This window comes from Haliotis rubra, unplaced genomic scaffold (genome assembly GCF_003918875.1).
Source record: "Haliotis rubra isolate DU_JTF1 unplaced genomic scaffold, ASM391887v1 Scf1418, whole genome shotgun sequence".
In the NCBI taxonomy this organism is placed as follows: domain Eukaryota; kingdom Metazoa; phylum Mollusca; class Gastropoda; order Lepetellida; family Haliotidae; genus Haliotis; species Haliotis rubra.
In genome coordinates, this window is record NW_025765357.1 from 105,075 (window position 1) to 127,716 (window position 22,642).

Below are 22,642 nucleotides of genomic sequence, written 5' to 3' on the forward strand. Positions count from 1 at the left end.
AAAAAAAAAACAACAGCAAGAAATATACATTGATGTAAAATTGTGCTGTAGTGAGCTGCTAGACCAGCCCCATTGAATAGTAGGACAATGTATTGTTACTAGTTCCATGAAATCATCAGAAGGAAGGTACTGCTCCCAGAGATCAGTGACTCATCAGTACAGGTCATGTCCCTTTGAATTTAAGAAGATGTCCTGACAAGCACTGTTTGGACAACCAGTGTTTCACTCTACATTCAAAATGATGTAAATCTCATATATATTCTGCAGTAAGAAGCCATTCACTCAGGCAACTGACTTAGAAGAGAAGAAAGGAAAGGGTAGAGTGGGGGTGGAAGTCAGAGAATGAACTTAATTCAAAATGTCAATGAAACCTAAAGTTTGCAAGTTACTGATCAAGACAATTCACACCTTTAACTATACTTCCACATTTAGAGAATAACCAACGAGGTACGAGTGATTACGGGAAATATGCCCGAGTTGAAATAATGTTCACAGTGCCGAGCCTTGGCGAGGCACAGAACATTATTTTAACGAGGGCACATTTCCTGTAATCACTCGTACCGTTGGTTATTCTATTTATTACCAATAATGTAATTTAAAAGGAAGAACCACGAAATAAAAACCACCCGGAGACAGGACTTGTGACCTTAAACAGCTGATTCGTATTCATGCACGTATTAAACCTAACTTCTCCAGCGGTAAAAACATAACTACGCTATGAAAATAGTACATCATAAAATCGCTTTAAAATACAACAAAATTATTATGCCTGGAATAATTAATTAACATTTGTTAATATGATAAAAATGATCTATTAAATATATCATTGAACCTAATAAGAGCCAAACATTTATTCGATCAAGTCAGTGCGAAGGAACATTGTTCATTCACGACTGACGTGTTTTCTAGTGACGGGTGACGTTGTAGTGTTGAAACACACTCTGGCAAAAACCTGTCAATTTTTGGGAAAGTCAACGGTTAAAAGTTGGGAAATCTAAAAGACAACCATCCCATGAATACATCTAGAAAACGTTTTCTGTCAAGAAACTCAACAAGTTTGAAGATAAAACATTTCGTTCTGTGGAAGGCGTGTTACACTCTTGTCTTAGTAGAGTACAGCAGTTCCAACAAGGATAACTCTAGTCGGAATCCGAGTCTATGAAATGTGTCAATCTCTGCATCGGCTACTGGGACCAGCCTCTCGGATTGATTAGGAATGCATGGATATAAAGTCATCTTGAAGAAGAACATTTAGCACTGATTACGGTAAGAAAGGAGCTGTTTTCTGGTTCGATGGCATGGACGCCGTGTCCGACTCACTTGTTACACTTTCAGATAACATCTTTAGTTGCTATCTTGCTGTTTCTATTTCCCCGAATTCAGTTTCAACAACAAACAGGTTTTGGGAATTCAAGGGCTGTAAAATTCTTATCACTCTCCTATTTGGTCACCGTCAACTTTAACTAGGTAAGTGACCTTGATCGGGGTTTGCCTAACGGCGGCCATGTTTGTTTACAAACAATGCAAACGGTTGTTTTGGTGGTTTTCTTAAAGAGTATATAATGTAAAAAGACTACTATTGATAACGCAGTTTTATTCCAAATTAATAACGTCTAATAAAAAGAATATTCATATTCTTTAACCTTAATGTTTTCTTTTTTAGATCTCGGAATGTGTGATTAAATTATATAATGTCAATTTATCAATGAATCGATGAAATTTTATTAATGAACGTAGTGTGTGAAAGTAGTTCCGGCATCCAATCAAAATGTACAAATATACGATCAACCAATCAACGTCGAGAATCACTAAATTGCACACTGTGCAAATATCAAAAAGATATTACACGGGATCTCCTCAACCGTATGGGTAATAATGTGCATTATTTAAATCGTGAAAGCAAAATGTCGTATGTGATTTTCACATGTTAACCTAGAAATTTAGAAACACTGCCATATTTATTGTGCTCCTTGACCTAGTGATGATTCATGAAACAATGGCCAGGGGACACTTAGAAAAGTAAAGTTTTTCCCTAGTACGATGTATTGAGAAGATTGTCACCTGTGTCATGTGAGTTGCTGCAGCTGTGGCCACCTGAAGAGCCCTCATGGAAGCCTGGAGGTTCTCCGGCGGCAAGAAGAAGTTGGGCATGTGGTCAGTTCTGTGAGCGATATCAAACATGGAGAATGCTTCTTTCTCATCTTGGGATGACTTTGTTCCACTCTCCAGCCCGCTGTCCTCGGTGGTGCGGTCACTGTGCAGCTCGGTGTTTGTGTCGTAGCCCTGCTGCACGTGCTGTATTGTGTGATGCAGGTTCTGACCGCTGCTGTGGGTGGACATGTCACCAGACAGAGACAGGTGCTTTGACGCAGGAAAGATTGACTCCTCCACAGTTCCATCTCTCTCCTTTTGTCTGGAAAAAAAGTCATCCATTTCCTGTCTCACAGCATCAAATCGTTCTCGACGTTCGTCCCCTGTCCATTCAAGGCCTTCCTCTGCTGTGTCCTCCACAATGTCTTCATCCTTCCTGTTGCTGCTGAGACCAGAAGATCGACCTGAGATCTTACTGCTGCCAGAGTCTGGTCTATGGCTGGTGTTGTACGTTGTGACAGACTCAAGGTCTATGTTGGACAGCAGACGTTCTGACTGCAGCCTGTGTGTGTGGTCCATCTCCTCTCTAGGCTGTTCCCCTGTTTCCAAGGTGGATGTCAGAGTGTCAAGAAGCTCCACATTAGACAACAGTGTGGGTGTGGTACGACCAGCTTGAGCTGGGGGCATCTTTCTTGGAGTGGCTTCATCCATATCCTCTGTGTAGCTCACTTCTCGAGGAGTCTCTCCTCCTTCACCAACAACATCATCAGTCTCAGACAGCCAACTGTCTACAAGTGTCCGTGGCCTTGACTTGGTCACACTGTTTTCTGTGTCATGGTGTACACTATCTTCTCCATAAGTTTGCTGGACTTGTCTGAATCCAGGCTGAGCTAAGTGTGTTTTCTGAACTGTTTTATCATCTTTTGCAACAGTCTGGGCTGCTTCACATCGTGGGTCATCAAAACCCTGACTTTGACCATTACTGACAAGTCTCCCATCAGAATCACCTTTCAGTCCTGAATAGCAGCCGGCAAGCATGCCGGACACATCGTTAATCCTTCGAGGATGAACAATCTCCACTCCCTCACCTTCATCATCAGCTTCCAACTCCTCACTGTCCAGCATCTCTCGGTAGCGGTGGTAGTTCCCGTACTGCTCCCCCTCCTCCCTGTCTGAGTCCGACTCTTGCATACTCTCCTGGATGTCTTGCTCCACGTGACTCCTAGCATGAGGTCTGGACTCCATGGAGCCTTGGCTGGGAGATGGCAGCATCTGACCTGGCACGAATCCCTGGCTGGTCTCATAGTTAGACAGCCCATCCCGTGGGGTGTCCACTGTCATGAGGAACTCACCCATAACATCGCCTCCTTCGGTGAAAACCAACCTATCACTATTATTTGTTAAATCCTTGGCAGAGTTTATTTGCACTTGTGGCAGGCCAATACCATTTGAGTCCTGCCATTCTCTCGGTGTTCTCAGACTTGAGCTTGAGTCTTTGTTGACACCAGAATCTGAGCCGTTGTTACTAGATCCAGGATCACGTGGCGTTGTGAACATGCCTGGTCGCTCACTTCTCTGGCTGTCAGCACCTGTGTTTTCTGAGGAGTTCTCCACAGAGTAGGCTCCTGAATCAGCAGCGATGTTAGAGGAACGAGACACACCACTGTTCCCCTCTATGTGTTCCACAGCATCTCCCTGTGAGGACACAGAATGGATTGTACTCAGACCAGCAAATGTGCCAGTCAGGACCATCCTAGATGTTCTCACTGGCTGTCTCTCTCCATCCTCAACACTGTCAGATCCAAGCTTCTCCTTCAACCGAGAAGTGATGCTGTCTAAGTCCTCCAGCTGCTTCCTGCAACAGTCAACATCTCAACATTGTCAGGTCAATACATGTTATACATAGACAGTCTTGCAACAGTCAACATCTCAACATTGTCAGGTCAATACATGTTATACATAGACAGTATTGCAACAGTCAACATCTCAACATTGTCAGGTCAATACATGTTATACATAGACAGTATTGCAACAGTCAACATCTCAACATTGTCAGGTCAATACGTGTTATACATAGGCAGTATTGCAACAGTCAACATCTCAACATTGTCAGGTCAATACATGTTACACATAGACAGTCTTGCAACAGTCAACATCTCAACATTGTCAGGTCAATACATGTTATACATAGACAGTATTGCAACAGTCAACATCTCAACATTGTCAGGTCAATACATGTTATACATAGACAGTATTGCAACAGTCAACATCTCAACATTGTCAGGTCAATACGTGTTATACATAGGCAGTATTGCAACAGTCAACATCTCAACATTGTCAGGTCAATACATGTTACACATAGACAGTCTTGCAACAGTCAACATCTCAACATTGTCAGGTCAATACATGTTACACATAGACAGTCTTGCAACAGTCAACATCTCAACATTGTCAGGTCAATACATGTTATACATAGACAGTCTTGCAACAGTCAACATCTCAACATTGTCAGGTCAATACATGTTACACATAGACAGTCTTGCAACAGTCAACATCTCAACATTGTCAGGTCAATACATGTTACACATAGACAGTCTTGCAACAGTCAACATCTCAACATTTTCAGGTCAATACATGTTATACATAGACAGAATTGCAACAGTCAACATGATCAGGTTACACACAGGGAGATGGAGAATCGTCTAGAGTCTAGGTATATAGGGGGACGTAACTTTTGCCTCTCATGTCACATTCCATCTCAAGTTACAAGAAGACTGCAATTGTGTGAAGATCCATTTTTGCAGTTAGGTGAATATAATGTGATCTCATGTACACATATGTCCTGACCTGAGTGACGTGAAGAGGTAGGACTTGGACGTATCCTGTGTTGGATCAGGGAGGTTCGGGAAGTGGGGCTGCCAGTGCTGGGTGTCTGCTGTGGGGGAGACATCGGCTGCCGGGAGTGACTCGGCCTGTCTCTGCTGCAACTGCTGTCTGATGATGGCCATGTGCTCCTGGAGGCGTGGCAGCGATGCAGGGAGTGATGCTGGTTGCAGGTGGAGGGAAGGAACATGATGGAAGCTGCTGGACACACGGGAGGGGAGGCTGGTCTGTGCAGGGGAGAGAGGGACTATTACATGGCTTATTGGTTAACTGTCATATGTCTACAAGAATAGACGCTAGGCAGAATGCCATAACGTTAAAATTTACAGCTTGTGTTGAAATCTAGAAAGTTACAGAAGTCAGAATGTAAATTTAGTATTTAGTTACTTGACATATCTGGCCAGGCCAAATACCAGACTTCCATCATTTTGAAACAATCATCCCAAGATCATCCAACATGTACCCACCTGTGAAGACACTCCATCTGGCTGCGGAGACTGGCTCAGTGGTTCTTCTGGGACAATGCTCACCTGGATATAACAAAGACTCATATCCATGGAATCGAACATGAGATCAGTCATATTCATAATTCCATGAAGTTTGCATGATCTTAATAAAATACTATGTATTTAGCTTGGGCAGGAAATACATTTCTGAGTTGAATAAATCCCTTATGCCCCTCTTTGAAGTATAAAGATGCATGCTGTTTCCGAGTCAATGAAAGTCTCCCAGGGTTTTATATCATGAGTCAAGGGCCTCACAAAACCAATACCATGCCTGTACACCAGATAGGTTGACAGATGTTTCATTGACTGTTAATCTAGAGGACTGCCTTGTCACTAACCATAACCAATATCACTATCTCACCTTGATTTGCCCTTTGCACTGTCCGGTGAAGTCAAGTATGTTGTACCAGCCACAGATCTGCAGTAGTCCTGATGACAGAGGTGCCAGGTCCACTGTCACAAACCCCAGGACGCGGTCACTTGACTTGTCCGGCTGCTTGGCTGCCTCTACTGGCTTGTGCCACACCTTCAGTACTAGGTTCTAAGAGATGAAATACTTGGGTTAACTCTAGGTTCTGCAGGAAGTGGAACCTTTAGGTTTACACTAGGTCCCACAGAAGGTAGAGCACTTAGGTTTACACTAGGTTAAAATTTTCATTAGCAGTTCTCTTCTTAGTTAACTACACATAACTAGTGGTCATAATATTAGTACCGCTAATCAGGAACTAGCTGTTCCAGGTTCCACAGAAGCAGCACATATATACTGGCGTATAAACAAAACAGCCTCAGCTGACATTACACATATATCTGCAAACACAGAGTTACATCATGTACTGGTGAATCAGCTGACATTACACATATACTGTATCTGCAAACACAGAGTTACATCATGTACTGGTGAATCAGCTGACATTACACATATATCTGCAAACACAGAGTTACATCATGTACTGGTGAATCAGCTGACATTACACATATATCTGCAAACACAGAGTTACATCATGTACTGGTGAATCAGCTGACATTACACATATATCTGCAAACACACAGTTACATCATGTACTGGTGAATCAGCTGACATTACACATATATCTGCATACACAGAGTTACATCATGTACTGGTGAATCAGCTGACATTACACATATATCTGCAAACACACAGTTACATCATGTACTGGCGAATCAGGTGACATTAAGATATAGCAGCACCTTGTTGTCCTGGTACAGCAGCTCGGTGGAGAGATGGGTATGGTCCTCATGCTCCCACACTGGATTGGAAGTTTGGGGAATAATGGCTGTGCATGACGGGGTTGACTTCTCTGCCGTCTGGTACGATACGTATGTACTGGGCTCACTCTCGCCACACCTGAGCATACCATGAGAACACCTTATATAACAGCAACACCTTATAACACGATTACTGTTTGTTGTTTAAAGCTAAACCCAGCACAACACCTTATATAACAACAACACCTTATAACACGATTACTGTTTGTTGTTTAAAGCCAAACCCAGCACAACACCATAAAGAATAACAACACCTTATAACATGATAAATGTCTGTTGTTTAAGTTTAAACTTAGCAATATTCCAACTATTTGTCAATATAACATATGTTATGTTTGGGATTACACTTTCTCAGTAAAGAACAGATTCTAGTACTCTTGTTGGGTTGAGTCCCATCTGGGATTCCAACCCACACCCTCAGAGTCAGGCACCTAATCGCCAGCACACAAAGTCAGCCATCTAACCCGCTCAGCCACCGAAGCTTCCATGCTTCAACCCAACAAAAGTACTAGAATCTGTACTTTACTGAGAAGTGTAACCCCAAATAAAACATATGTTACATTTGACAACTTTCTAAATGACATTGTGTATTCATATTTGTCAATGGCCTGTCATTAGCTGACTATCAACCAGTACACTATCCCATGTTCTTGGGGTAGGCTGACATATAATCAACCAAGTTTCTAAGTCAGACAACCAAAACAGGTTAGTGCAGACATATTCTAATCCAGAATCCCAACAGGTATGATATCAAGTTATTTCCCTACAATATCAGAACACCTTATAACACAATAACCCCTCATATCATCAGTAACAACGTATATGACTAATTATGTATGCACTGTACACTGTGAACAAACCCTACCCGATTTTGAGAGACTTACTTGTTTTTCTCTGTCACCCGAGGCAGATGCATTGCTCTCTCTATGAAGATGTGCACAGCAAACCTTGGAGAGCAGCTGTCAGCGGAGTGGAGGTACTTGTCCTTCACCTTGTGAGTACTTTCTGTTCTAAGGTGATGGAAGCTGTCCTCTGTGTCATAGTCCTCCTCAGACAGCTCATTCTCGACCACGTCCTCATTGTCCTCCATGGCCTGTGAGGAGGACAACACAGAAGGATGAGTGTTACAACAGTCCAAATACAGGCTCTCCACATCAGCTACAGTCATGAGTGACAATAGGTGAGTCCTCAATAACATTTCCACGAGGTCTCACATCTGACCATCCATGGACATTTAGCATTACCTTTATCTCAACATGGAGGGTATCTGATCATGGCTGTCACCTACCTGTGTCATGCCCTTGGTCAGGAGTTTACTGGTCACTTGAGTGTGGACACACGCCCCTCCCAGACTGGCTGCTCCTGGCTTCAAGACTGAGTACACACCACTGGAATGTTTGGACAGTAGGCATCAGAATAACATCATCAACCATCTTCAAATAATACTTTAGAAATGTATTTTTCTGACTAAAATTGATATTTTATATTATCCTGACTCATGCTAAATGCTTGTCTCCTTCTTCTTGCGAATGACAGTGGAACACTTGAAATCCCTTGTAGTTCCCTTCTAAAATGCGGACGTAAAATCATCACTCACCCAAGAGTAGTCTCCCTTCCCTACTTTGGCGCCCTTTTGGTCACATGACCAACTACGTTTGTCACTCTCTCCGTTTGTACGCCCGACACCCGGATTTACCGGGAAATCAGAGTGCCCTGAGAGGGGAGGTTGGGGGGTTGAAAAGAACCACAACTTGTCAGATTTCTTCCGAAACTTTTCCTGACATTTCCGTGTTGATTTTAGATATACTAATGTTCCATTAGTTATCTACTGCAACTCCATCTCTTGATGCGTGCATCAAGTGGAGATGCGACCCTTCTTCATGTACGAGTAAGTCCTATACAAGTACAGGGTCTATCACTCATGCTAGTGTGTCCGAGACGTGTGCATGGACTTTAACCATGTGCTCTCCAGAGCATTGGTTTTCACAAGTCACATGATAAAAGGTTGAGATTTTTCTCAGCACCTTTGTGGAACCGTTAGTTGTTGTGCTACAACAAGTGCCCCAAACTGGTGAATGCCTGAGACGTCTTCGGTGGCAATGTCTCTGAGGTAGTGGCTGGCAAACACTGTCTGATTTACAAAAGCAGCCTTCCATTATTGTTGTAATCGAGCAGTTTCCATGCAGAGCAAGTGTAGATGCCTGGGCTCTGACTTCGTGTGGATTGGAGGCTCTTGGAGGCTAAAGTCCTGTTGTTTTGTAGGCCCTTAGTATATCGGCTCTCATCCATACTGATATAGTTGTCCGTGAGACTTCCATGGGCGTCTCAGTGGATAAGGGGATAAGTAGGGCGCTTGAACTTTCGTCTCCTTGTTTTTGTCCTTTGTAACTAGACTTTCAGTGCTCTGACAGGGCATAAGGATAAATCCTGTGTATCCTGTGACCCAAGGACTGTAGAGAGTGCTGGGATGTAGAACTATCTGTCAGGCTGGCCGGGCAGTTGGTTCTTGGCAATAAAGTCCCATCTCAGTCCTAGATGTACGATGTCACGATGTCTTGATTCAAATTGTGTTCGTTCAAAGTCCAGAGCATGTATTTCTGACATCCGTGCTGCTGTTGCTAGGGCGATCAGGAACAGTGTTTTCTGTGTCAGTAGTTCAAAGGATGTCCGTTCTAGAGGCTCGTAGGCGTCACTAGTGAGATGTTGTAGAACTACTTTGAGGTCCCTGGCAGGAGCCTTGAGTTTCTTTTGTTGGTCTTCCAACTTGAACGAGCGTAGAAGTGCCAGTATCTCTGGTACTTTGGTCAGTTTGACACCCGTCTTCATGGTGATAACTGTGCTGAGAGCAGCCAGGTACATTGAGAGTGTTGAACCTTTTAAGTGTCTCATCTGTCGCAAATGACACAGGTATTCCGCCACTTGAGGATGGGTTGCTTTTACCACTGTAAAGCCTTTCCTCATTGCATACGGTTCAAAGCTCTGCCACTTGTCGTCGTACAAGTTGTGAGTTGATCTGCGTAGACCTAGTGTCACTGCTTTCGCTGCTCTGGCGGAGTACCCTCTAGTCTTCTGGCAAGCTTTAATACGCTCCACACATGTAGCTGGAACAATGCCGGATTCCCATTAGCTTGCTTGGTGTGTGGATGGACGAGCAGGTTCAACCACTCTGGTAGTTTCAGGGTTGACTTCCGAGTTCTTGTATGAGGACGGAAAACCATACCCTCGCTGGCCAATAGGGCACGACCAAAATCAGTTGCAACGTTGTCGTCTGCTTGATTTTCTGTATTACTTGTGGTAATAGTGCTGGAGGTGGAAACGCGTATGCGTTTAGTCCTTCCCATGAGATGCTTAAAGCATTTGCCCATGCCTGAGGATCCGGAATCGGGGAGACGAATGTTTGTTGAACTTTGTTGCAAACAGGTCTATCAGCGGAGTTCCTACTGTCTGTACCCTGCTAACTGGACTGTAAATGGAGCCCTTCCCACGTTGAAAGAGTTGTTTACAACTGTAGATGACTTCCTGGCACGCGACTATGACCAAGTTCTGCGGAGGGAGTTGTCTCTCATGGACCAATCAGATTACACATGTGATGTCACCGGTGTTGCAGGTAAATGCTGATTACATTGTCAACACTCGGCCTTGTCCGTAACCTCTCTGTTCGGCGTGTGCCAGAGTTACACGAGTGAACACGTGTATAGATGGCTGAGTGGAAGCGTGCGAAAACTTCGCCGCATAGTACCGATGTAAGCAGACTGCTCCCTGTCTGTTGTGACTGTATTCTTTGACTTCATAATCTTTACTGCTGTCGTCATCTTATACAGACGTTCTGTAAAGTTGACCGTAAGCGATGTCTCGCTGAGAAACTGCAACAATGCTGTTAACTGTCCCCTTGATATCTTGTAAGCCCATGTGATGAAAATTCATCTTCAGTGTTTCATTGGATGTTATCTGACATTGTTTCTTCAGGTATGCGTCTCTTCCTTCAGCCACGCGTTGATCCAACATAGCCAACATTTAGTTGTAGTGTGCAGTTGCATTATCTTCTTATCTTCCACCTTGAAGATCTATTACAGGATTCACCGATGATCTTGTAATCTCAAACCCTGATGTTATCATGAAGGGCTCCGTATGATGAAGGGGTAATCTGCTATCGTTGAACGGCAGGACAAGCTGACTCTGATTATAATCCTCCCTGTGAGTGCCTGCCGCAAGTTGATGAAGGTCCAAGTTAGAAGATCCGCATCTGCGGAGTTTGTAGAATCCTGGAGAACGACTGGATCTACTTTCTGCTGAGATGCTGAAACTGCATGGAGGCTCCATCGTGGACTGCTAACGCTTCTTTCTGCTGATACTTCTGACGGTAAAGATCTTCGCAAACATAACCGTTCATGCAGGCCTTCATCCGAGAGAGCTTGCATAGCTAATATTCCTTCGCGCAGGGCGACTGTCATCGGAGGGGTCTGCTATGCTGAGCTGACGTTAGTAGAGTTCTCCAGACTTCTAACTTCAGACGGTGAACTTGGACATTTCCCTATCTGAACATCCATAATGACGTGAGTCTCTGTATGTAGATCTGTATGTAGAGCTGCATGCAGGTGAAGGGTCCCGGTGTGACCGTATATTCCTCCTGGAGTCCTGAGATATCTCTCTAAGCTTTCACGAAGGCTGAATGACGTAATCTCCCCTCTGTGAGATGTGGAGTGCCTGTGTGCAGGTTCCCGATGTGAGTGTAAGTCTGATGTTGATGACGATCTATATCTGCGGCATCTGTAGGGTTCTGGAGAACGTGTCAATCTGCTTCTGTGTGGAGCATCTTAGAGGCTCCTTCGGGGACGTGTAAGGCTGAGCTGACGTTGGTAGCGTTGTCTACATCTAGCTTCAGACGTTGAAGATCATCAGGTGCGTGGGCCTTCGCGCAGGCTTTCCTCTTCATCCAGGTGCGTTGGAGAGGCTGCTGAACCTTCGCTCAGGCTTGTAGTTGTCGTAGTGGTCTTCGTAGCAGCTACCTCCTGCGCGAAGCGATGTTCCATCATCGACATCATCTGATCTGTACACTGTTCCACAAACAGCCCCGGGTTGAAGTTCTGCGACGTATGTTGAGACTGCTGCAGGGTTGATGATGCTTCTGAGAACGTTGAGGCCTCTTCTAAGGTACGCTGCACTTGTGAAGAGTTGACGCTGCTGCTATCTCTGGTACCCGATGTCTGCGTTGATAGAAGGTCTTCTGTCAATGTCTGTGCTGATATAGTTGCCGATGTAGCTGTTGAAGCAGGCTTCGTCTTCTTGCTGACGACTGAAACTTCCGGTATGATGATGGGGATCATCATACACGTCTGCTTCTTCCGGAGGTACAATATGGGCAGTGAAGGGTCTTGTCTTCTGCGTAGAGCTGTGAAGAGACTTCGACAAAGTCTTAGGAGCTGTTGACTTCTTCTGTGCAGAAGAAAATCTTGTCTTCTTCGTCTGCGATGAGGACAGCTTCATTGACGACGATCTCTACTTAATCGAGATGGAGTTCATCACTGGAACAGCATCCTATCCTCGTAAAACGCTCGGCAATTCACTGGAATTATGAACCTCGGCAGCAGTAGTTAACACACGTTTATCAGCGCAATCACTCGATTTACTAGACATGACTTGTGAATACCTTCTTACCCAGTCCTTTGCACATCTATGAAGAGAAAAAGAGGTAATTATTAAATTCAAAAGTAGTTAGTTTCTGACAATGTTTACAGCGAGAGCTGGAAGAACATGTAGTAGTGCAATCAGGACATAATATATGCGGTCAGCCACAGACAGCCGGTACCTACAACGAATACAAGTTTTCATCAATTGTAAACCAGATGAAAAACATGGCAAACAACGTATAATTTAGACATAATATCAAATCATTTGATAATATCAATCAAAAAACCGTATTCAGCTGCCATTTAGATGTAAAAGGTCCAAAATGGTAAAGGATATGTGCCGTATCGGGACCCAGGTGCTCTCACGACCGTCCTCAAGGGCGAAGGAGAGAGTGGCAAACATAGCAGGTCATGTGACCAAAAGGGTGCCAAAGGAGGCAAGGGAGCCTACTCGTGGGTGAGTGATGATTTTACTTCCGCTTTTTAGAAGGGAACTGCAAGGGATTTTAAGGATTCCACTATCATTCGCAAGAAGGAGGAGACAAGCATTTAGCATGAGTCAGGATAAGGAAAAATTTATTTTCCTGTTTTCACATTCTTGGCAATAAGGTGAGGTGAGGTGAAATTGGGTGTACATCGTACTTAAGAATATTTCGCTCATATGACGACGTGCATGCTTGTGTATGTGTATGTGCGGCTGCTTGTACCAGCCCAGACTTAAGCTGGTTTTATAGTGCTAGCCCACTGAGATACCTTGCCGCAGTGAAGCATGAATACCCAACTCAGACGCATGATATATACTGACTCCGAGCTGACCAGTCCTTGTTGTACCCATTAATGCCGAGTGCCAGGCAGGAATCAACAAGTACCATATTTTAACATCTTTTGGTGAGACGCGGTTGGGGATCCAAACCCATGACCTTCCGCTTTCCGGGCAATAACAATAACTCCATGGCAACATAAGATTCAAATCAATCTCAGGTTGGAAATGTCTGAAAGCAGAGTACCTGAGACGATGCTGTTTTCTGGAAGTGTCAGCAAGACTGCCCAGCTCTATGTAGGCTGATCCCACCAGCTTGTCACGGTGATGGGGACGACTCTGCTTGTCTCTGCCGGACACATAACTCACCCAAACCTGTACCTCCAGCCTTTCCTCACGTAAATACCTACAGGCAGAACAGGCAGGGCATACCAGGCAGAGTATAACCATAACAAGCAAGGTATCATATGAAGGATATATCAGGATGTGTGCAGTGAGGTGGTGTTGTGTGTTTGAGGCATTATTGTGTGGCAGTGAGGTAGTGTCGTGATGCAGTCATGTAGTATCGTGATGTAGTCAGGTAGTGTTGTGGGGCAGTCAGGCAGGTAGTGTCGTGATGCAGTCAGGTAGTGTCATGATGTAGTCAGGTAGTGTCATGATGTAGTCAGGTAGTGATGTGGGGCAGTCAGGTAGTGTCGTGAGGCAGTCAGGTAGTGTTGTGGGGCAGTCAGATAGTGTCGTGATGCAGTCAGGTAGTGTCATGATGTATTCAGGTAGTGTCGTGATGCAGTCAGGTAGTGTTGTGAGGCAGTCAGGTAGTGTCGTAATGCAGTCAGGTAGTGTTGTGAGGCAGTCAGGTAGTGTTATGAAGCAGTTAGGTAGTGCCATGATGTAGGTAGTGTCGTGATGGAGTCAGGTAGTGTTGTGAGGCAGTCAGGTAGTGTCATGATGTATTCAGGTAGTGTCGTGATGCAGTCAGGTAGTGCTGTGAGGCAGTCAGGTAGTGTCGTGATGCAGTCAGGTAGTGTTGTGAGGCAGTCAGGTAGTGTTATGAAGCAGTCGGGTAGTGTCATGATGTAGGCAGGTAGTGTCGTGATGCAGTCAGGTAGTGTTGTGAGGCAGTCAGGTAGTGTCATGATGTAGTCAGGTAGTGTCGTGATGCAGTCAGGTAGTGTTGAGAGGCAGTCAGGTAGTATCGTGATGTAGTCATGTAGTGTTGTGAGGCTGTCAGGTAGTGTTGAGAGGCAGTCAGGTAGTGTTGTCAGGCAGTGTTGTGGGGCAGTCAGGTAGTGTTGTGATGCAGTCAGGTAGTGTTGTGATGCAGTCAGGCAGTGTTGTGTCGCAGTCAGGCAGTGTTGTGATGCAGTGAGGTAGTGTCGTGATGAGTCAGGTAGTGTTGTGATGCAGTCAGGTAGTGTTGTGATGCAGTCAGGTAGTGTTGTGATGCAGTCAGGTAGTGTCGTAATGCAGTCAGGCAGTGTTGTGTCGCAGTCAGGCAGTGTTGTGATGCAGTGAGGTAGTGTTGTGAGGCAGTCAGGTAGTGTTGTGATGCAGTCAGGTAGTGTTGCGATGCAGTCAGGTTGTGTCATGATGTAGTCAGGTAGTGTCGTGATGCAGTCAAGAAGTGTTGTGAGGCAGTGATAAACTTACCAGTGGAAAGGACTGGACCTCGGCACTAAGAAGCAGTGTTTATGACGAAAGGTAGTGGAGACGGAGGCATCCTCATTCTGTTGCAACACTGACAGCTTGGTGGACACAGCACCTGCACAGTGAAATGTAACAATAGAAACACACGTTGTGTACTGAAACTGTCATGAACTTCACATACATGCACAGAAACTTCAATGTTACAATGTTGATCACTGTAAGTTACCTTTGTCATAGAACTTGTATCTGATATAGCACTTGGCTGAAGGCTCAAGCTGGGTGTGGCCTGTCAGGAGAGCATTTTGTAGAGGGAAGCAGACATCCTGCACACTTATCGTGAGCTGGTTACACTGACCATGGGAAGCCTCATCTACAAACAAAGACTACTGTCAGATCATAGCACTGGATCATTCTTCTACAAATATAGAGTACTGTCAGGTGGTAACACTAGATCACTCATCTACAAACATAGAGTACTGTCAGATCATAGCACTGGATCACTCTTCTACAAACATAGAGTACTGTCAGGTGGTAACACTAGATCACTCTCCTACAAACATAGAGTACTGTCATAGCACTGGATCACTCATCTACAAACATAGAGTACTGTCAGGTGGTAACACTAGATCACTCATCTACAAACATAGAGTACTGTCAGATCATAGCACTGGATCACTCTTCTACAAACATAGAGTACTGTCAGGTGGTAACACTAGATCACTCATCTACAAACATAGAGTACTGTCAGATCATAGCACTGGATCACTCATCTACAAATATAGAGTACTGTCAGGTGGTAACACTAGATCAGTCATCTACAAACATAGAGTACTGTCAGATCATAGCACTAGATCACGCTTCTACAAACATAGAGTACTGTCAGGTGGTAACACTAGATCACTCATCTACAAACATAGAGTACTGTCAGATCATAGCACTGGATCACTCTTCTACAAACATAGAGTACTGTCAGGTGGTAACACTAGATCACTCATCTACAAACATAGAGTACTGTCTCATCATAGCACTAGATCACTCTTCTACAAACATAGAGTACTGTCAGGTGGTAACACTAGATCACTCATCTACAAACAGAGTACTGTCAGATCATAGCACTAGATCACTCTTCTACAAACATAGAGTACTGTCAGGTGGTAACACTAGATCACTCTTCTACAAACATAGAGTACTGTCAGATCATAGCACTGGATCACTCATCTACAAACATAGAGTACTGTCAGGTGGTAACACTAGATCACTCATCTACAAACATAGAGTACTGTCAGGTGGTAGCACTAGATCACTCATCTACAAACATAGAGTACTGTCAGGTGGTAACACTAGATCACTCATCTACAAACATAGAGTACTGACAGGTGGTAACACTAGATCACTCTTCTACAAACATAGAGTACTGTCAGATCATAGCACTAGATCATTCATCTACAAACATAGAGTACTGTCAGGTGGTAACACTAGATCACTCTTCTACAAACAAAGACTACTGTCAGATCATGGCATTGGATCACTCATCTACAAACATAGAGTACTGTCAGGTGGTAGCACTAGATCACTCATCTACAAACATAGAGTACTGTCAGGTGGTAACACTAGATCACTCATCTACAAACATAGAGTACTGACAGGTGGTAACACTAGATCACTCTTCTACAAACATAGAGTACTGTCAGATCATAGCACTAGATCATTCATCTACAAACATAGAGTACTGTCAGGTGGTAACACTAGATCACTCTTCTACAAACAAAGACTACTGTCAGATCATGGCACTGGATCACTCATCTACAAACATAGAGTACTGTCAGGTGGTAACACTAGATGACTCTTCTATTAACATAGAGTACTGTCAGGTGGTAACACTAGATCACTCATCTACAAACATAGAGTACTGTCAGGTGGTAACACTAGATCACTCTTCTACAAACATAGAGTACTGTCAGATCATAGCACTGGATCACTCATCTACAAACATAGAGTACTGTCAGGTGGTAACACTAGATCACTCATCTACAAACATAGAGTACTGTCAGATCATAGCACTGGATCATTCATCTACAAACATAGAGTACTGTCAGGTGGTAACACTAGATCACTCTTCTACAAACATAGAGTACTGTCAGATCATAGCACTGGATCACTCATCTACAAACATAGAGTACTGTCAGGTGGTAACACTAGATCACTCATCTACAAACATAGAGTACTGTCAGGTGGTAACACTAGATCACTCTTCTACAAACATAGAGTACTGTCAGATCATAGCACTAGATCATTCATCTACAAACATAGAGTACTGTCAGGTGGTAACACTAGATCACTCTTCTACAAACAAAGACCACTGTCAGATCATGGCACTGGATCACTCTTCTACAAATATAGAGTACTGTCAGGTGGTAACACTAGATCACTCTTCTACAACCATAGAGTACTGGCAGGTGGTAACACTAGATCACTCATCTACAAACATAGAGTACTGTCAGGTGGTAACACTAGATCACTCTTCTACAAACATAGAGTACTGTCAGGTGGTAACACTAGATCACTCTTCTACAAACATAGAGTACTGTCAGGTGATAACAGTAGATCACTCTTCTACAAACATAGAGTACTGTCAGATCATAGCACTGGATCACTCATCTACAAACATAGAGTACTGTCAGGTGGTAACACTAGATCACTCTTCTACAAACATAAAGTACTGGCAGGTGGTAACACTAGATCACTCTTCTACAAACAAAGACTACTGTCAGATCATAGCACTGGATCACTCATCTACAAACATAGAGTACTGTCAGGTGGTAACACTAGATCACTCATCTTAATATGGCACTTTGAGTTTATTCAGTTATCCCTCCACCTACCCTCTGTCTCCCAGTCCTCCTCATCCTCCAGGCCCAGTAGAGTCGGGGACCACCCAACACTCCGACCAGCATGGATGACCTTCTCCCGATCTTCCTGGTGGGCAAACCTGATGGATAATTCCAGGCCCCCGCCCACTTGCTGCAGCCCATGTTGAACACACCCGTCCCCTTCCTCCGAAGTCTTCCATCCCAACGATGGAATTGTTACTGGGTGCCAGCCCAGCAGACCTGCCAATGTAGTTAGATATTCAGATATGTACATTGGTCTGTTGTAAAAAGCCACACTCAGCCATACTCCTGCTATATGATGTAGGTTTGTAAATAGTTGAGTCTGGACCAATCAATCCAGTAACTATGATGTGACATACATAAGGTCAGTGACCATCACAACGTGATAGTGATATTGCTAGTTGCCGCTCATGAAGGGCATGGTTTCCAGGAGACCATTGTCAACTCCTAGTTCCTGGATATCTTCACTCTGGACAGATGTTAAATATTTTTGTCATTCTTAATTCTTTTAAAGAAACATTGCATTTTTCATTTGGTCATCTCGACCATTTCATCAAGACCAGCTGTTCAGCCGCCTGTCAGCTAGCCAGTATCAGTTTACCTGTCCTGTGCGTCAGCAGAGACACCAGCTTAACAGTTGTGGTTCCCAGCAGCACATCTCCCGTCTTCTGTACCATACATCTCCCCATCACTGTCTCACTGCCAGTCGGGACATACTGGCCTACAGTTCCTGTAACATACATCACACATACAGTCTTCTGTACCATACACCTCCCATCACTGTCTCACTGCAAGTCGGGAGATACTGGCCTACAGTTCCTGTAACACACATCACACATACAGTCTTCTGTACCATACACCTCCCATCACTGTCTCACTGCAAGTCGGGAGATACTGGCCTACAGTTCCTGTAACACACATCACACATACAGTCTTCTGTACCATACACCTCCCCATCACTGTCTGACTGCCAGTCGGGACATACTGGCCTACAGTTCCTGTAACATACATCACACATACAGTCTTGCTGCCAGTCGGGACATACTGGCCTACAGTTCCTGTAACATACACCACACATACAGTCTTCTGTACCATACACCTCCCCATCACTGTCTGACTGCCAGTCGGGACATACTGGCCTACAGTTCCTGTAACACACATCACACGTACAGTCTTCTGTACCATACACCTCCCCATCACTGTCTGACTGCCAGTCGGGACATACTGGCCTACAGTTCCTGTAACACACATCACACATACAGTCTTCTGTACCATACACCTCCCCATCACTGTCTCGCTGCCAGTCGGGACATACTGGCCTACAGTTCCTGTAACACATATCACACATACAGTCTTCTGTACCATACACCTCCCCATCACGGTCTCACTGCCAGTCAGGACATACTGGCCTACAGTTCCTGTAACATACACCACACATACAGTCTTCTGTACCATACACCTCCCCATCACTGTCTCACTGCCAGTCGGGACATACTGGCCTACAGTTCCTGCAACATACACCACACATACAGTCTTCTGTACCATACACCTCCCCATCACTGTCTGACTGCCAGTCGGGACATACTGGCCTACAGTTCCTGTAACACACATCACACATACAGTCTTGCTGCCAGTCGGGAAATACTGGCCTACAGTTCCTGTAACATACACCACACATACAGTCTTGCTGCCAGTCGGGACATACTGGCCTACAGTTCCTGTAACATACACCACACATACAGTCTTGCTGCCAGTCGGGACATACTGGCCTACAGTTCCTGTAACATACATCACACATACAGTCTTCTGTACCATACACCTCCCCATCACTGTCTCGCTGCCAGTCGGGACATACTGGCCTACAGTTCCTGTAACACACATCACACATACAGTCTTCTGTACCATACACCTCCCCATCACTGTCTCGCTGCCAGTCAGGACATACTGGCCTACAGTTCCTGTAACACACATCACACATACAGTCTTCTGTACCATACACCTCCCCATCACTGTCTGGCTGCCAGTCGGGACATACTGGCCTACAGTTCCTGTAACACACATCACACATACAGTCTTCTGTACCATACACCTCCCCATCACTGTCTCACTGCCAGTCGGGACATACTGGCCTACAGTTCCTGTAACATACACCACACATACAGTCTTCTGTACCATACACCTCCCCCATCACTGTCTGACTGCCAGTCGGGAAATACTGGCCTACAGTTCCTGTAACACACACTACACATACAGTCTTGCTGCCAGTCGGGACATACTGGCCTACAGTTCCTGTAACATACACCACACATACAGCCTTCTGTACCCACACCTCCCCATCACTGTCTGCAGCTGCCAGTCGTGGGACTTATACTGGCCTACAGTTCCTGTAACACACATCACACATACAGTCTTCTGTACCATACACCTCCCCATCACTGTCTCACTGCCAGTCGGGACATACTGGCCTACAGTTCCTGTAACATACACCACACATACAGTCTTCTGTACCATACACCCCCCCCATCACTGTCTCGCTGCCAGTCGGGACATACTGGCCTACAGTTCCTGTAACACACATCACACATACAGTCTTCTGTACCATACACCTCCCCATCACTGTCTGACTGCCAGTCGGGACATACTGGCCTACAGTTCCTGTAACATACACCACACATACAGTCTTCTGTACCATACACCTCCCCATCACTGTCTGACTGCCAGTCGGGAAATACTGGCCTACAGTTCCTGTAACACACACTACACATATAGTCTTGCTGCCAGTCGGGACATACTGGCCTACAGTTCCTGTAACATACACCACACATACAGTCTTCTGTACCATACACCTCCCCATCACTGTCACCGGCTGCCAGTGGGACATACTGGCCAGTTCCTGTATCACACATCACACATACGGTCTTCTGTGCCATACACCTCCCCATCACTGTCTCACTGCCGGTCGGGACATACTGGCCTACAGTTCGCACAACATACACCACACATACAGTCTTCTGTACCCACCTCCCCATCACTGTCTGGCTGCCAGTCGGGACATACTGGCCTACAGTTCCTGTAACACACATCACACACAGTCTTCTGTACCATACACCTCCCCATCACTGTCTCACTGCCAGTCGGACATACTGGCCTACAGTTCCTGTACATACACACACATACAGTCTTCTGTACCATACACCTCCCCATCACTGTCTCACTGCCAGTCGGGACATACTGGCCTACAGTTCCTGTAACACACATCACACATACAGTCTTCTGTACCATACACCTCCCCATCACTGTCTGACTGCCAGTCGGGACATACTGGCCTACAGTTCCTGTAACATACACCACACATACAGTCTTGCTGCCAGTCGGGACATACTGGCCTACAGTTCCTGTAACATACACCACACATACAGTCTTCTGTACCATACACCTCCCCATCACTGTCTGACTGCCAGTCGGGACATACTGGCCTACAGTTCCTGTAACACACATCACACATACAGTCTTGCTGCCAGTCGGGACATACTGGCCTACAGTTCCTGTAACATACACCACACATACAGTCTTGCTGCCAGTCAGACATACTGGCCTACAGTTACAGCCTTCATTAATAACTGCATCATCTAAGTTCTGGGGGCATTTGCCGACTGTCATTCAATCCGAAAACTGATACACAAGCAGTTGTCAATAAGGTGACATAATCCCTGTTGCAAATTATCAAATCAAGGCTCTATTAACAGTATCTAGGACAACCTCTTAGCTCTAGAAGGTTCCGTGGGGAGATTGCTTGGCCTACAGGTGTATGTCTCCTACAGATGACACACCTGCATAAGGTGCATGGGGCATTTATAAATAGTAGGCTAATTTCAGCACATTAATGACACAACCAAAATGAACACACATGCATTTCATCCTATAATCTGTAACCGGTTAACAACAATTATAAACAAGCCCTGTCACTAAGGTGACATAATCCCCACTGCAAATTATCAAATCAAACTTAAAAAGTAATGAAAGTGAAGGTTGTAGTTTAAGATGAAGTCGAAGTTAAATATCAACAAAAACATGACCAGTCAACCTCTCTTGATATTTTGCTCTGTAGCTGTTCAAACACACAAATATTTTCAAGATTCACTTTGACCTTGGCATGATTGTCATGGTGTATGAAATATGCATAAGTAGTAATAAAGGAACGGATTATCAAAAAACATTCAATAGCAATCTTGAAAGTCTATGAAGAAAATCCAGTGAATGGTTCTTGAGGTGTTTTGCTGAAAAGCTTAAAGGTCACATGCAACCAAAAAATCAAATATAATTAAAACACAATTATCACTTCTTCATGACATATAATGTGCATTGCTGATCATGAAAAAACAAATAAACAAATTATAAGCGTATAATCGCAAATCAAAAGTGCAATATTTTGTACTTGGGTTTACCTCCCTCGAAACGAAGCAGCCGGGATACCGAACCCAGTCAGAGCGGGTGGGTGTGCACTCAAGTGTAACGGCTGGCTCATTAGCAGATGCCGCCATTGTGTGTGTATATATAGAGATGTTGGGTTTTGTAACTACATGCTCATTTTTTGTGTATAACATTTTGCAATCAACAGACATCATAACATGTCATGTGTTCAAGTATCACATCTGCCTGTCTGTGTAATTACATAATGTGACAGAGACCGAACTCGGGCCATAAATCAATGCGTTTTGCTTATGGTGTATAGCCTGATTGGTGTTAAGTTCAAATTGCATGTGGTCAGTGATCACAGTTATTGTATTGAATATTGTCATTAGCAGACAGGCAGGCAGACACACAGGTGTCAATAGAACAAGACCTTGAGTTTTGTCTGTGACAGCGACATATCTATATCACAGTTAGAAATTGTGTCAGCGCTATATAATGACATTGCTTTTAAGTATCGAACTGAGAAAGTGACTTCGG

At 44.5% G+C, this 22,642-nt stretch overlaps 1 protein-coding gene across 1 annotated transcript in view; it reads right to left on the reverse strand.

Moving 5' to 3' along the window:
- The window catches only part of LOC124269072 (C2 domain-containing protein 3-like), an 86,124-nt gene that overhangs the window by 5,061 nt on the left and 58,421 nt on the right, over positions 1-22,642 (reverse strand). The window contains exons 33-51 of the mRNA XM_046704084.1: positions 20,998-21,177; positions 20,532-20,762; positions 20,201-20,257; positions 20,022-20,076; positions 19,595-19,740; positions 19,278-19,470; positions 18,785-18,930; positions 18,294-18,422; positions 17,684-17,911; positions 15,028-15,171; positions 14,805-14,916; positions 13,402-13,560; positions 8,056-8,155; positions 7,652-7,860; positions 6,690-6,846; positions 5,842-6,021; positions 5,442-5,504; positions 4,939-5,201; positions 2,062-3,946 (exon numbers count right to left, since the gene is read on the reverse strand). Coding sequence (XP_046560040.1) covers positions 2,062-3,946; positions 4,939-5,201; positions 5,442-5,504; positions 5,842-6,021; positions 6,690-6,846; positions 7,652-7,860; positions 8,056-8,155; positions 13,402-13,560; positions 14,805-14,916; positions 15,028-15,171; positions 17,684-17,911; positions 18,294-18,422; positions 18,785-18,930; positions 19,278-19,470; positions 19,595-19,740; positions 20,022-20,076; positions 20,201-20,257; positions 20,532-20,762; positions 20,998-21,177 — 4,637 coding nt within the window. The remainder of the gene's footprint in view (positions 1-2,061; positions 3,947-4,938; positions 5,202-5,441; positions 5,505-5,841; positions 6,022-6,689; positions 6,847-7,651; positions 7,861-8,055; positions 8,156-13,401; positions 13,561-14,804; positions 14,917-15,027; positions 15,172-17,683; positions 17,912-18,293; positions 18,423-18,784; positions 18,931-19,277; positions 19,471-19,594; positions 19,741-20,021; positions 20,077-20,200; positions 20,258-20,531; positions 20,763-20,997; positions 21,178-22,642) is intronic.